The sequence below is a fragment of the Staurois parvus genome, unplaced genomic scaffold, assembly GCF_062004578.1.
Source record: "Staurois parvus isolate SC_StPar_1 unplaced genomic scaffold, SC_StPar_1.0 ptg000813l, whole genome shotgun sequence".
Classification (NCBI taxonomy): Eukaryota; Metazoa; Chordata; class Amphibia; order Anura; family Ranidae; genus Staurois; species Staurois parvus.
In genome coordinates this window covers 3,470,642-3,483,734 of record NW_028318609.1, presented here as the reverse complement: position 1 = coordinate 3,483,734, position 13,093 = coordinate 3,470,642, and the positions used below count along the sequence as shown (strand labels likewise).

Below are 13,093 nucleotides of genomic sequence, written 5' to 3'. Positions count from 1 at the left end.
GGATTATAATTTTTTTTTTTTTTTTAGATGGTTGAACTGAATGGATTTTTGTCTTTTTCAGCCAGACTAATTATGTAACTATCCTATGTAATTTACCGGGAAAATAGTAAGATGCATGCATAGTAGATAGTCAGAGCCCATCTCTCCAGATGTGGCTACAAGAAACTCATGTGTGACTCTTTGTATTGAATAGGTCTGCCTTTTGGGCCTAGTTTAGACCTGTGGCTGGGGGTCGGTTGAGCTGCTTTTTTATGCCCCCTCAAGCTACACAGGCTGCTGTACAGAGGTATAAACATGCTGCATCTGCGATGCTTTGCAGTGTGGCATGTGAAAAATTGTCTGCCCCTTCTGCAGTGGTGAGCAGTACCAGCTAGAGAACATGACCTATTTAAGTGAATAGGGCCATTTCAAACACCTTTTGAAAGTGATCAACCATGTATTGCTCTTCAGAGGGCAAGTGTAAATGAGCCCTTACATCTATACCTTGCTCAGCTGCCTGCAATTTGAAATCAAAGCTAGATTTTCCCATGTATGGCGGATTGTCTGCCCTTCAAATTGTAACACCTTTTTTTTCACTCTGTAGTGCATCATCCCAATGATGAAGTTTGTGGAGTCTGAGTTACAGTACATGAACCAAAATCTTGTCCAGGAAAATTTTAACTGGTAATGTCTATATTGTGTTTTCTGTCACTATTATCTTCTATCTGATCAATCCTACACTAGCTCTCCGCCACAAGAACTTGTTAATGATGTAACCATAAACCATCACTAGTAAGAATAAAGTAGAGTAGGAGGAAAAACAGGTCAGAACAAATATTCTGGTGCAACAAACATCTTTTTGGATCAGTATACACCGGTTTATGAGATCAGTTTGTGAAGCATTTGTTATACATTTTTCTATGCATTTGATGCCTTTATGAATAGGAGTGAAAGGAAAGCACAAAATGATCAAAAACTGACCTAAACTGATATCAAAGCACACATAATGTAACCTTTAGGATGATGTCACAGGGGCGACTCTAGTGACACATCATCAGGGGAAGAGTCAGGTGGGAGAGACTTCCACTTGCCACGGTGGAATTGCTCCCTCGCTGGCCCCAAACTCTGCTGAATCTTCCTCACTAGATTCTAACCCCTCTTTAGTGCTTAAACTTTTAATTGGAATAAACTTGTTTTTTAATGCAAGGGTGTAGTGCTGCAGTCCCAAATCAGAAAACTTTAATGATATGACCCCTCAGTAAATGAATCTCAAAAATAGATAAAATCTCTATCTTTATTTATACAAAAGAGTTAAAAATCATTTAAAAGGTATTATCAAGAACCAGTTGAACATATAAGCACCAATTATGGAAATGGTAATAATAAACCATTATCTGTGGAGTGAAACTGTTAACTTGGTAGAGAAACGCTTCATACTCGACATGTTTTCCATCAATAGGTTCATCAGGAGTTGGCTGAGACAAACAAAATCAATAAAAACTAGGAGGGTACAATGGTCCAGAGGTTACAGAGTGATGCAGGGACCTACAAATGGCCTGTGGCATAATCAATGAAGATCCATCCATATGACAGGTCCACCAATCGAAGCAGATACTTTATGGTTATATTGGGATGTGGTATAGCCTAGATTTTTTCTCAGAAATCCCTATGCTGTTCAAGAGCTGCCAACCTGCCACCTGAGCCACACCACTGTGTGGGAACATGAAGTTTTGGGGGTCCAACACCATTTATTCATCTCTTCAGGTTTTTTTTTTTGCTGTCTGACCCCACTGGGGAGGTTCACTCTCTATTTTTATTGTGATGAATATAGTTCTCAAGCTGGCCAAGCACTAGTACAGTAGAATCCCATTAAAACATTTTCACTTCAATTATGTTGATTTGATTTTCTAATCATTAAAGGGGTCACATGACATTTCAACCGGAGTGATGAAAAAATTCAAAGGAATAGAATTGAAACTTTTTCTCTTTAAACTACATTCACCAAGTCATAAAATATACTGAGAATTTTCATGTTGATCTTCGTATGAACATTTATGCTAAAATCTACTAGTGTATGGCCAGTTTCAGAAAGTATTTGAAATTCTAGTTGTCACTGGAACAGACAGGTGAAAGTAAATTATCTAATGGGACAGGGAAGCTACAGACTTTATGGTGTGTGCCGGTGCTAGCAGTATAAGTGGGGAAGCCACTAAACCTCATTTTATGTTAAAAGCAGACATAATGGGAAAGGCCTAGTCAGAAAATGAAATCTACAATGTTATATGGAAACTATTTACAGTGTAATGAGAACAGACTGTAGCACACTGGAGCAGACAGGGTTTGTGACAGACCCAACCAGGACAAGCAGCATTTGGAGTGGACTAGGGGCTAGCCATCTACCCACTGATTATGGCCCATGAAGAGAGCAGATCATTCTCTAATGATGGACAATAACATGATGAATGCTGAGAGCGAGGTTTAGATTAATTCTCTGCACAAAGACAATAAATCAGGGGTGTCCAAACTTTTTTCAAAGAGGGCCAGATTGGATGAAGTGAACATGGTGGAGGGCCGAACATTTTTCCGAACATTCTTTGCAATTAACTTGGCATAAAATAATTTATTTGCATTTAATTGTAATGGTTCAAACGACATACTTTTCATTTCATAACATTAAGATCAACTGACAGCTGAGTTTTCACAATGTATTGAAAATAAATTTAAAAAAAACTTACCTGCACTAATGTGAAGGGTGAAACTGAGATCTGGACTGCAGCAAATCGGTTAGATCAGGTACAAAGGCAGTGGTTTTGATGCGCAAAATGTCACACAGATGAGAGTCACTTAGTCTTGTCCTCACACGGTTCTTGTTAAAGTTCATAGCAGAGAATGTCTTCTCACACAAATATGTTGAGCCAAACAAGCTCAGCATTTTCTTAGCCAATGTCCGAATCTCTTGAAACCTGCCCTTATCCAGTTGGCGGTAAAAGTTTACAAGAGAGAGCTGTTGGTGACGACTGCGTAACTCGCTGTCACAATGCAGCTCAATGAGCTCAAGCTGCAGCTGATCTGGAGCATCATCGGGGTCAACAGAGAATGGAGAGGAGAAAAGGCTGATCTCATTTTCAATAGCTGCAAAATCTTGAAAGCGCTGTTTAAACTCTTCAGCCAGAGATGCGCTGTCTGCTGCATACCTGCTCATTTGCGCACTGATATTGTCCTGTGAAAAACTGTTCATTACTTCCTGCAATGCTGAAAAATGTATGGTATTGGGCTGTGTTTGTGACAAATGCCTTTGGAATAGTTGCAGCTTTGTTTCAAAGGCCTTGAGGTGTGAATAAAGCTGGTTTACCACTGCATCTTTTCCCTGAAGACTCGTGTTTAGTACATTCAGATGCTTTGTTATGTCAACTAAAAACCCCAAATCAGCCAGCCAAATAGGATCAGATAGTTCTCGCATCGGTTGCCCCTTTGTTTCCAGGAATTCTTTGATTTCCTTTCTGAGAGAGTAAAAACGCTGCAGTGCAGACCCTCGACTGAGCCATCTTACATCGTTGTGATATAAAACATCTTCATATTCAGCCTGGATGTCCAGTAGAAACTGTTTAAACTGGCGGTGGCACAGAGCTTTAGCGCGAATAAAATTAATAGTCTTTACAACCGGTTTCATAACATGATCATATTTGAGATATTTAGCACAGAGAACTTGCTGATGAATGATACAATGGAGTTTAATAGCTTCGCCTCCTTCTTCAATCACCTTGTTACAGATTAGGGCTGATAATCCACTTCGTTCACCAACCATAGCAGGTGTCCCATCAGTAATAATCCCAGTAACTTTGTTCCAGGGCAGTTTCATGTCATCTATTGCGGAACTAACAGCAACAAATAAATCTTTTCCTCTTGTTTGATCCGTAAGGCTTTGGAGGTCAAGTAGCTCTTCAGTCACATTTATTTCATCGTCCACCCCTCTCAAAAAAATCAGCAACTGAGCTGTGTCAGATAGGTCTGTGCTTTCATCACAGGCTATTGAAAAGAAGTCAAAATCCTGTCCTTTGGACATCAACTGTCTCTTAATATCTGATGAAATATCTTCAATTCTCCGTGCTACAGTGTTATGAGCCAGGCAAATGTTGGCAAACTCTTGCTTCTTCTCGGGACAGATATTCTCAACCATTTTCATAATGCACTCTCTAATAAATTTAACCCTCAACAAAAGACTTGCAATTTTTAGCAATTAACGTTGCCACCTCATAGCTTGCCTTTGTGGCATTTTCATTTGACTCACGGGCTCTTGTGAAAAATCGCTGTTGTGACATTAAAACCGCTTCAAGTTGCTTCAACTTTTTACTGCGGTCGCGCCCTGTTAGTTTGTCGTATGTGCTATGTCTCGTCTGGTAGTGTCTCTTGCCATTAAATTCTTTATAAACGGCCACAGTCTCTTGACATATCAGACAAACACAGTGATTCCGTATTCCAGTGAAAAAAAAATCCACTTTCCACTTTCCTGGAAACGGCGGCCCTCACTGTCAACTTTCCTTTTTTTATTTATAGTCGCCATTTTATAAATTGGCCAGAAGGGGAAAAGTGAATGGTGCAGTGCCAGAGTAAAAATGTGGCCCTTCTGGAAATACGTTTATGAGAGTAATATGGCAGGAATTACATTTTGGAGATCTGTTCCTTGTTCATATTTAACAAGCATAATTTTGCATGATTCTGCTTCTGTTTGACCTTGGCAGGTGTAAGCTGAGTTATTTGACACGGTCAGACTCTCTGGTAGCAGCTCACACACTTCCACCACTCCACAGCCTCACAGATTCTGCTAGGTCAGGGCCCTACCTACCTCTGTGTTATAACCTTTTTGTGTTGAAATTACATAAACCTATTAATATTCAAATCCCATAATAATGAAAACTCAAAAAGAAAAACAAAAACAAAAACAAAATTTGTAATAAAAATTCAGAAAAAAAGTGTCCCACTAAAAATTGTCCCAAGAAACAATAATAATGTCCAAAAAATATGTCCCAATGTTCAAACTTTATCCTCCAGTAGGAAAAATCTCATTGCATCCCGTGGTACCTCAAAAAAACAAAATAAATAATCTAGTGCGTTACCTTTATAAATGATAAATATTCACTCCGTGCAAAACACAAACAACAAAACTGTGCAAAAACTGTATACATATATATCTCCTGTGCACGTATGGATAAACTGTGACCACTCTGTGAACACTGCAACACTGTGTATCCACCGACACCAATAGTATTAAATACTATTACCCTCTGTATCAATATACCAGCAGGGATCTTCTCATTCTCTCCAAAGAAATTTTCCAAGGTCCTCAAAAGACAAGAAGGGTCTCAAGGCTCATATTCAAGGTATAGGTAAAAGATTTTAATATCCACTTACATTAAAATTTCATATATCCAGCTCCCCACATGGTTCCTATGCAAGTTCTACCAAACAAATGCGGTAAGCCATGTGTTGATAACCCACAAAATGGCCGCGGCGACACTTCCGGTCTGCGCGCGTGCGTCACGACGTCACACCCTTAACGCGTTTCGTCACTTCCGGACTTCGTCTGAAGGGATACACATACACCTACCTACCTCTGTCCAGCTCCCCGCATCCCAGCCCATGAAATGGCGGTCTGTCTCACACCTCAAATACAGCAGTCCCGCGGAGGAGGTAGCTGGAGCTGAAGTCTCTGCTCATCAGCTGGGAGGGGAAGAGACACTTCACGCTGGAACGCCCTGACGTCACCACCCTCTGTCGCTCCCAGCGCGCCGCAGTCAGGCATGCGCACTGCCCTCTGCTCTCAAGCAGACTGTCTGCCATAGAAGGGAGGGCCACATTACACAGAGCAGGGAGGGCTGCTGGAGGGCCGTATTAAACCGACCCCCGGGCCGTAAATGGCCCGCGGGCCGGACTTTGGACATGCCTGCAATAAATCTTCCCTTCTGGAGAGGATGGAAAGATGTAATATTAATCTTGTACATGTTATTGGTCAGAGGAAATATGGTAACCCTCATGTGGACTTGGGTTGGAGAAGCTCCTCTGGGACAGAAATCCTTATCAACAATGTCCCTCAAGAAATCTAAGATAAAACTCAATACAATATTCCAACTGTCTGAAAAGTGGAATTAGTTTATCTTGATTGATTTCTTGAAGGAGATTTGTTGATAAATATTTCTGTCCCAAATAAAGGAGCTTTTCCAACCCAGTCCACATGGGGGCCACCATATTCATGTGTACAGGATTAATATTACATCTTTCCATCCACTCCAGAAGGGAAGATTTATTGTCTTTTATACAGAGGATTAATCCAAGCCTCGCTTTCAGCGTTTATCATGTTGTCGTCCATCATTAGTGAATGATCTGCTCTCTCCTTAGACCATAATCAGTGGGCAGAAGGCTAGCCCCTAGTCCCCTCCAACAGCCCCTGTCCTGGTTGGGTCTATCACAGGGTGCAGTGGTCAGAAGTATGTAACAATGTCTATTACAATGCTGGTAAGCAAGTGCAAGGCTCAGTTCTATAATTGGCATCAGTGGGCATACAAATTAACACCATAGTTGCCAACATTTCAAAAGGCACCTTGAAGATAATAAAAAGAAAAATGTTGTTTGCTACATGGGCCACCTGCTGGTGACCTTAGAGGGATTGGAAAGAAAATGCCTTTGCAGGCTTGTGGGTGTAGCCAGAAAAGTAGGCCTGATCAATAAAGTGGGTACTTCTTCAAGGTGTATGGCTGGTAGTGTGTGTTTCCTTTCTTTATTATGGGTTAGACAAAATAGGGCCTGGCCCTGGGATTTTGGGGGTAAAATAAGGCCTAATATTGGTGTAATTGGCAGCAGTTATGACCCCCAGCATTTGGTGTCGGTGCCAGCAAAATCCAGTATGTGCAAAACGTAAGTGTAAGGTCCAGCAATAACAGCCAGCATGGGTCAATTGCAGCAGAGATAACCCCCAGAAATAACCTCCAGTAGTAGGATGTGTCAGGATCAACAACAATAACCCCATTGCTGCTGTCAGGGCTCCCGGGTGTGACCAGAGGTGTGTGACTGACGCAGGGAAACGCAGACTTCAGATATGTTATAAACAATGTAATTTATTAACACTAACAATACAAACATAAACGCAGTGCAATACTAAAACATAACACAGTGCAAACAAACCAAACCAAACCACCCACAGATAACAGTACATACAATGCAAGCGTCGTCAGGCAGGCCGGGTCAATATCAATCGGGCAGGTAGGTACAGGGGGAGCAAGCGGAGAATGGTCGGGGTCACAAGCCAGGTTCAGCAGGTAGCGGGCAGCGTGGTACAGAGGGTCAGGCAGAGGAGAATGGTCAGACAAGCCAGGGATCAGGAGCAGGAGAATGGTCAGACAAGCCAGGGATCAGAGCAGGGTCAGCAGAGAATCAGACAGGAACAGGAACAGGAAACAGGGCCCAGGAGAAACACAACACCAAGGCAGAGTCTGCAGGTCTGAATGTCCCTTAAATACACCAGTATAATTAGTTCCAGGTGTTTGACTGGCTGCAAGGTTGAGTCTCTGATTGCTGGGAGCACCCGCTGGCCAGCCCTGGTACTGCAGCTCATAAGGCAGGTGAGTCCCACTATTGCTGGCCAGTCCATTCCTGACAGTACCCCCCCCTCAAGGAGCGGCCTCAGGACGCTCCAAACAGTCCTAGCTGGGCAAAATGTTCCACCGCCCGGGTCTGGTAACTGGCGGGATATCAAAGACTGGCACACCGGGCAGGACTCTGGGCAGCGGCACACCGGGCAGGGGCACACCGGGCAGAGGCACACCGGGCAGAGGCACATCAGGCAGAGGCACACCGGGCAGAGGCACATCGGGCTGGACTCCGGGCAGAGGCACATCGGGCTGGACTCCGGGCAGAGGCACATCGGGCTGGACTCCGGGCAGAGGCACATCGGGCTGGACTCCGGGCAGAGGCACATCGGGCTGGACTCCGGGCAGAGGCACATCGGGCTGGACTCCGGGCAGAGGCACTCCGGGCTGGACTCCGGGCAGAGGCACTCCGGGCAGAGGCACACCGGGCAGAGGCACTCCGGGCAGAGGCACACCGGGCAGAGGCACTCCGGGCAGAGGCACACCGGGCAGAGGCACATCGGGCTGGACTCCGGGCAGAGGCACATCGGGCTGGACTCCGGGCAGACGCACATCGGGCTGGACTCCGGGCAGACGCACATCGGGCTGGACTCCGGGCAGAGGCACATCGGGCTGGACTCCGGGCAGAGGCACATCGGGCTGGACTCCGGGCAGAGGCACATCGGGCTGGACTCCGGGTGAAGCAGCAGGCAGCCCCCAGGCGGGGCGACAGGCATCGGGCCCCCAGGCGGGGCGACAGGCATCGGGCCCCCAGGAGGGGCGACAGGCATCGGGCCCCCAGGCGGGGCGACAGGCATCGGGCCCCCAGGCGGAGCGGTAGGCGCCGGGCCCCCAGGCAGAGCGACAGGTCTCGGGCTCCCAGGCGGAGCGACAGGTCTCAGGCCCCCAGGCGGAGCGGCGGGCGCCGGACCCCCAGGCGGAGCGGCGGGCGCCGGACCCCCAGGCGGAGCGACAGGTCTCGGGGCCCCCAGGCGGAGCGGCGGGCACCGAGTCACCATGCACGACAGTGGGCTCCGAGTCAACTGGCAAGACTGCGGGCACCGAGTCAACTGGCAAGACTGCGGGCACCGAGCCAACTGGCGGAACAGCGGGCTTCGAGTCGTCTGGCAAGACTGCGGGCACCGAGTCGTCTGGCAAGACTGCGGGCACAGAGTCACCTGGCGGAACAGCGGGCATCGAGTCAACTGGCGGAACAGCGGGCTCCGAGTCGTCTGGCAAGACTGCGGGCACCGAGTCGTCTGGCAAGACTGGGGGCACCGAGTCACCTGGCGGAACAGCGGGCATTGAGTCAACTGGCGGAACAGCGGGCACCGAGTCGTCTGGCAAGACTGTGGGCACCGAGTCGTCTGGCAAGACTGCGGGCACCGAGTCGTCTGGCAAGACTGCGGGCACCGAGTCGTCTGGCAAGACTGCGGGCACCGAGTCGTCTGGCGGAACAGCGGGCATCGAGTCAACTGGCGGAACAGCGGGCTTCGAGTCGCCTGGCAAGACTGCGGGCACCGAGTCGTCTGGCAAGACTGCGGGCACCGAGTCGCCTGGCAAGACTGCGGGCACCGAGTCATCTGGCAAGACTGCGGGCACCGAATCACCAGGCACGACAGTGGGCTCTGACTCAATTAGCACGACAGCGGGCACCGGGTCATCAGGTACCGGATTGTCTGGCTCGACAGCGGGCATCGGGTCACCAGGTATGACAGTGGGCACTGGGTCACCAGGCATCAGGTCATTTGGCTCGCCAGCGGGCACTGCGTCATCTGGCAAGGCAGTGGGCACCGAGTCACCAGGTACGACAGCGGGCTCTGAGTCAATTGGCACGACAGCGGGCACCGGATCAGGTACCGGATCATCTGGATCAACAGCGGGCATCGAGTCAACTGGCCTAATAGGATCGTCAGGCTGGATCAGTTCATCATGCTGGGTAGAGGCATCAGGCTGAATGCAGGCGTCCGGCTGAGTAGAGGCTTCAGGCCGAGTAGAGGCATCAGGCCGCGTACAGGCATCAGGCTGAGTAGAGGATTCAGGCTGAGTAGAGGCTTCAGGCTGAACCACGGAAGGCAGGTTCACCGGTTTGGATACTGGCAGGATGGTATTGGTTGGAAAGAATTTTCGCTTTTTTCTGGTTTTAACTACTGGAGCACTGCAAGTAAACGCAGGTCTGCAAACGAATGGAGCAGCTGGAGACAGAGAAGAGCTGGAGGATGGAACAGGAGAGGGAGCAGTTTCTACAGAGGGCTTTTTTACAGGGTTAAAGGCAGGATAGGTGCAGCGAGTGGGAACAGGGTACTGACATGCGGTAGATAGCAGGGCAGGAGGAGCTGTTGGGGATGCAGGAATAGAGTTTTGAGGAAATAGATTAGAAGCAGGACTGGGTTTTTGTAAGCTGACTGAGGCTGGGTGCAACAAATCTGTCCATGTCTGCAGTATGGGTTGAACAAAGCTGAGCTTACACAAAGCCTGTCTGACCAAAGACTGCACTGCGTTTATACAATCTCTTAGTACCTGTGGTGAACATGTGGAATAACGCTCCAGAAAGTAACCCACATCATCCTCTAATAACCACACCAGGGACTCTACCTGGTCTGCACTAAATGGTGGCAAAAATTCATCCCTGCATTCGGGGGTACCAGATGAAACCAACTCAGCACAAACCTCAATCAATGGCTGTACCTCAGAGAACTCTGTGCCCTGATCTACTAGAACATGAGCGAGCCGTATACATTCTAGCAGTTCATCCCGGGTATACTCCTTCAGAGTTTGATAAGCATACTCCCTTTCATCAAACACTAGCAGATATAAATACGCAACCTCATCCAGATCCATCCTTCCCATCAACAAACCAAGATGGCTTCCCTGTGCAGCCACTTCTGGTCAGGATTGGCCTTGGTGTAATGTCAGGGCTCCCGGGTGTGACCAGAGGTGTGTGACTGACGCAGGGAAACGCAGACTTCAGATATGTTATAAACAATGTAATTTATTAACACTAACAATACAAACATAAACGCAGTGCAATACTAAAACATAACACAGTGCAAACAAACCAAACCACCCACAGATAACAGTACATACAATGCAAGCGTCGTCAGGCAGGCCGGGTCAATATCAATCGGGCAGGTAGGTACAGGGGGAGCAAGCGGAGAATGGTCGGGGTCACAAGCCAGGTTCAGCAGGTAGCGGGCAGCGTGGTACAGAGGGTCAGGCAGAGGAGAATGGTCAGACAAGCCAGGGATCAGGAGCAGGAGAATGGTCAGACAAGCCAGGGATCAGAGCAGGGTCAGCAGAGAATCAGACAGGAACAGGAACAGGAAACAGGGCCCAGGAGAAACACAACACCAAGGCAGAGTCTGCAGGTCTGAATGTCCCTTAAATACACCAGTATAATTAGTTCCAGGTGTTTGACTGGCTGCAAGGTTGAGTCTCTGATTGCTGGGAGCACCCGCTGGCCAGCCCTGGTACTGCAGCTCATAAGGCAGGCGAGTCCCACTATTGCTGGTCAGTCCATTCCTGACAGCTGCTCAGTAACTGCTGTTGGGTTGTTCCTTCAGTACTGATTCTAATTTAGATCTGTGGAGTCGCCATTCAGGTTTTATCCTGTGCTGGGCCCTCATGAAGGGGGAAAAGTGTTGCCTCAGAAATGCATTGGTTCTCTTTTTATGACTTTTTTAATCAAAAATTGAGGTTATCTTGGACACTTTTTTTTTTTTTTTCCCCGTTTTGTTATGGCACTTCTACCTGTATTCCTATGGTTTGAGCTACTGTAGGGTGCACTGTGTACTGAACTGTGGGAGTCCTATAGCACACTCAAGAAGCCCCTTGGTGCCACCACTGCATTGGGAACACATGGTCAAGTGACAGCTGTCTAAGAGGAGATTTCACTTCACTTGGAGAGATTTTCACTTACTTCCTGTTGTGTCTCCAGATCAGGAGGGAAAATCACCTGGGGTCACTAAAAATTGACAGGGGTTCAGATCCTTCTCTTTATCATCCAAAATGTAAAAAAAAAATGTTTAGACTAGAGATGTATATTAAGACTGCACTTTTGGAAAACTTGAAAAGTTTAGATATAGGTGAACCCAAACAATCAACTTTTTTATTTGATTCCTTTTGGTCTAGTAAATATACAATACAACTGAAAGCATTTTGATATATCTGTTCTATAAGTGCAAAAGAAATCTAGTGAGCTGATATCCGCTGCTATCATCTCTGCCCATTTCACTCCTGTGAACTACAGAACACAATCCCCTAAGTTATGAAGATGAGGAGAGGGAGAAGGTCTGTATCCAAAATTAAGACTAAGCACCCTAAGATTACAATGCTGCTCCTCTACTAATACAATTCAGTGAGTGAACAGTTTCCCCAAGACATTACATGTGTTGCTAGCAGGATTGTCAGGTTAAATTAGAGAAAAATAAACTGAAAAAGAGAACTAATTCAGCCACCATATTTAAAGCTAGATTCCAGACACTAAAATTTTTTTACTTATACTCCTTAATAAATACAGAATATATAAATTCACTACGTGTGCTCCAAATGCATTAGCAAGCCCAAATATTAACGTGTAAAATTATCAGTGACATCCTCACTAGACTGTTCATAGCTGTGGGAGGGACCCAGCAGACTCCACCCATTATGGGCTGCCTGTAGAAAACCACAGGAAGAGTGGAGACAAGACCAGTTATCCTACACAAGGAAAGAGAGCAACAGTGACCGGTCTTTATTACAGGAAGCTTCTGCACAGAGGTGAAGTTTCACACTGTATTACTGCACAGATCTAGAAGAAATATGACAAAAACACCAAGATTCAAGGAAGAATACACATGCCTCTTGTATTTAGACAAAATGTGTTTATCACGGAATTTATCTTTAAGCTGCACAAGCAATAGCTCACCCACTTTGGTTCTGTACATCCACAACCACGGTGGTAGCAGAGTGGTGAGAGTTTGCCTTCAATTCAAGTAATTGATAAAATGTGATAGCGGTGCACCAAAGTTAAAATTCTGTACTGAAACCGAAAATTCGGAATGCATTTGGCCAAATAACGAAATGGGTTTTTTATGAAAAAAAAATATTTTTAAATATATAATTGTATTATGTTTGACTTATTAATTAATATCATCAATTTTAAATGAATACGAATTTATTTTAAGCACCTTTTCAGCCAATAGGCTGCTTTCATACTAAGCAGTTTTTGAAGCACTTAAAGCGTTAAAGAAGCGTAAGAAAAGCTCAAGAAAAATGCATCCCTTTAAATTCAATGTATGTCTTCACACCAGTCCATTGTACTTCTCTTGTGGCGTTAAAAATCCTGCTTGCCGCATTTTTGGTGCATATTTGTCCAGTTAAAAAAACCACATCATAAACGCACCTCTCCATTGAGGCCTGGTTCACACCAAAGCATTTTTTAGTGCTTTTTGCAGAAACACACTACAGTCCATCCAAGAACAAGGAAATATCACCTATTAGTGAGGCCATATTCA

General features: G+C 46.1%; 1 protein-coding gene across 2 annotated transcripts in view; it reads left to right on the top strand.

Moving 5' to 3' along the window:
• Positions 1-13,093, top strand: part of UNC13D (unc-13 homolog D) — a 156,713-nt gene that overhangs the window by 103,050 nt on the left and 40,570 nt on the right. For both annotated transcript variants that reach the window (XM_089654907.1, XM_089654906.1), the window contains exon 26: positions 584-663. In XM_089654907.1, coding sequence (XP_089511033.1) covers positions 584-663 — 80 coding nt within the window. The remainder of the gene's footprint in view (positions 1-583; positions 664-13,093) is intronic.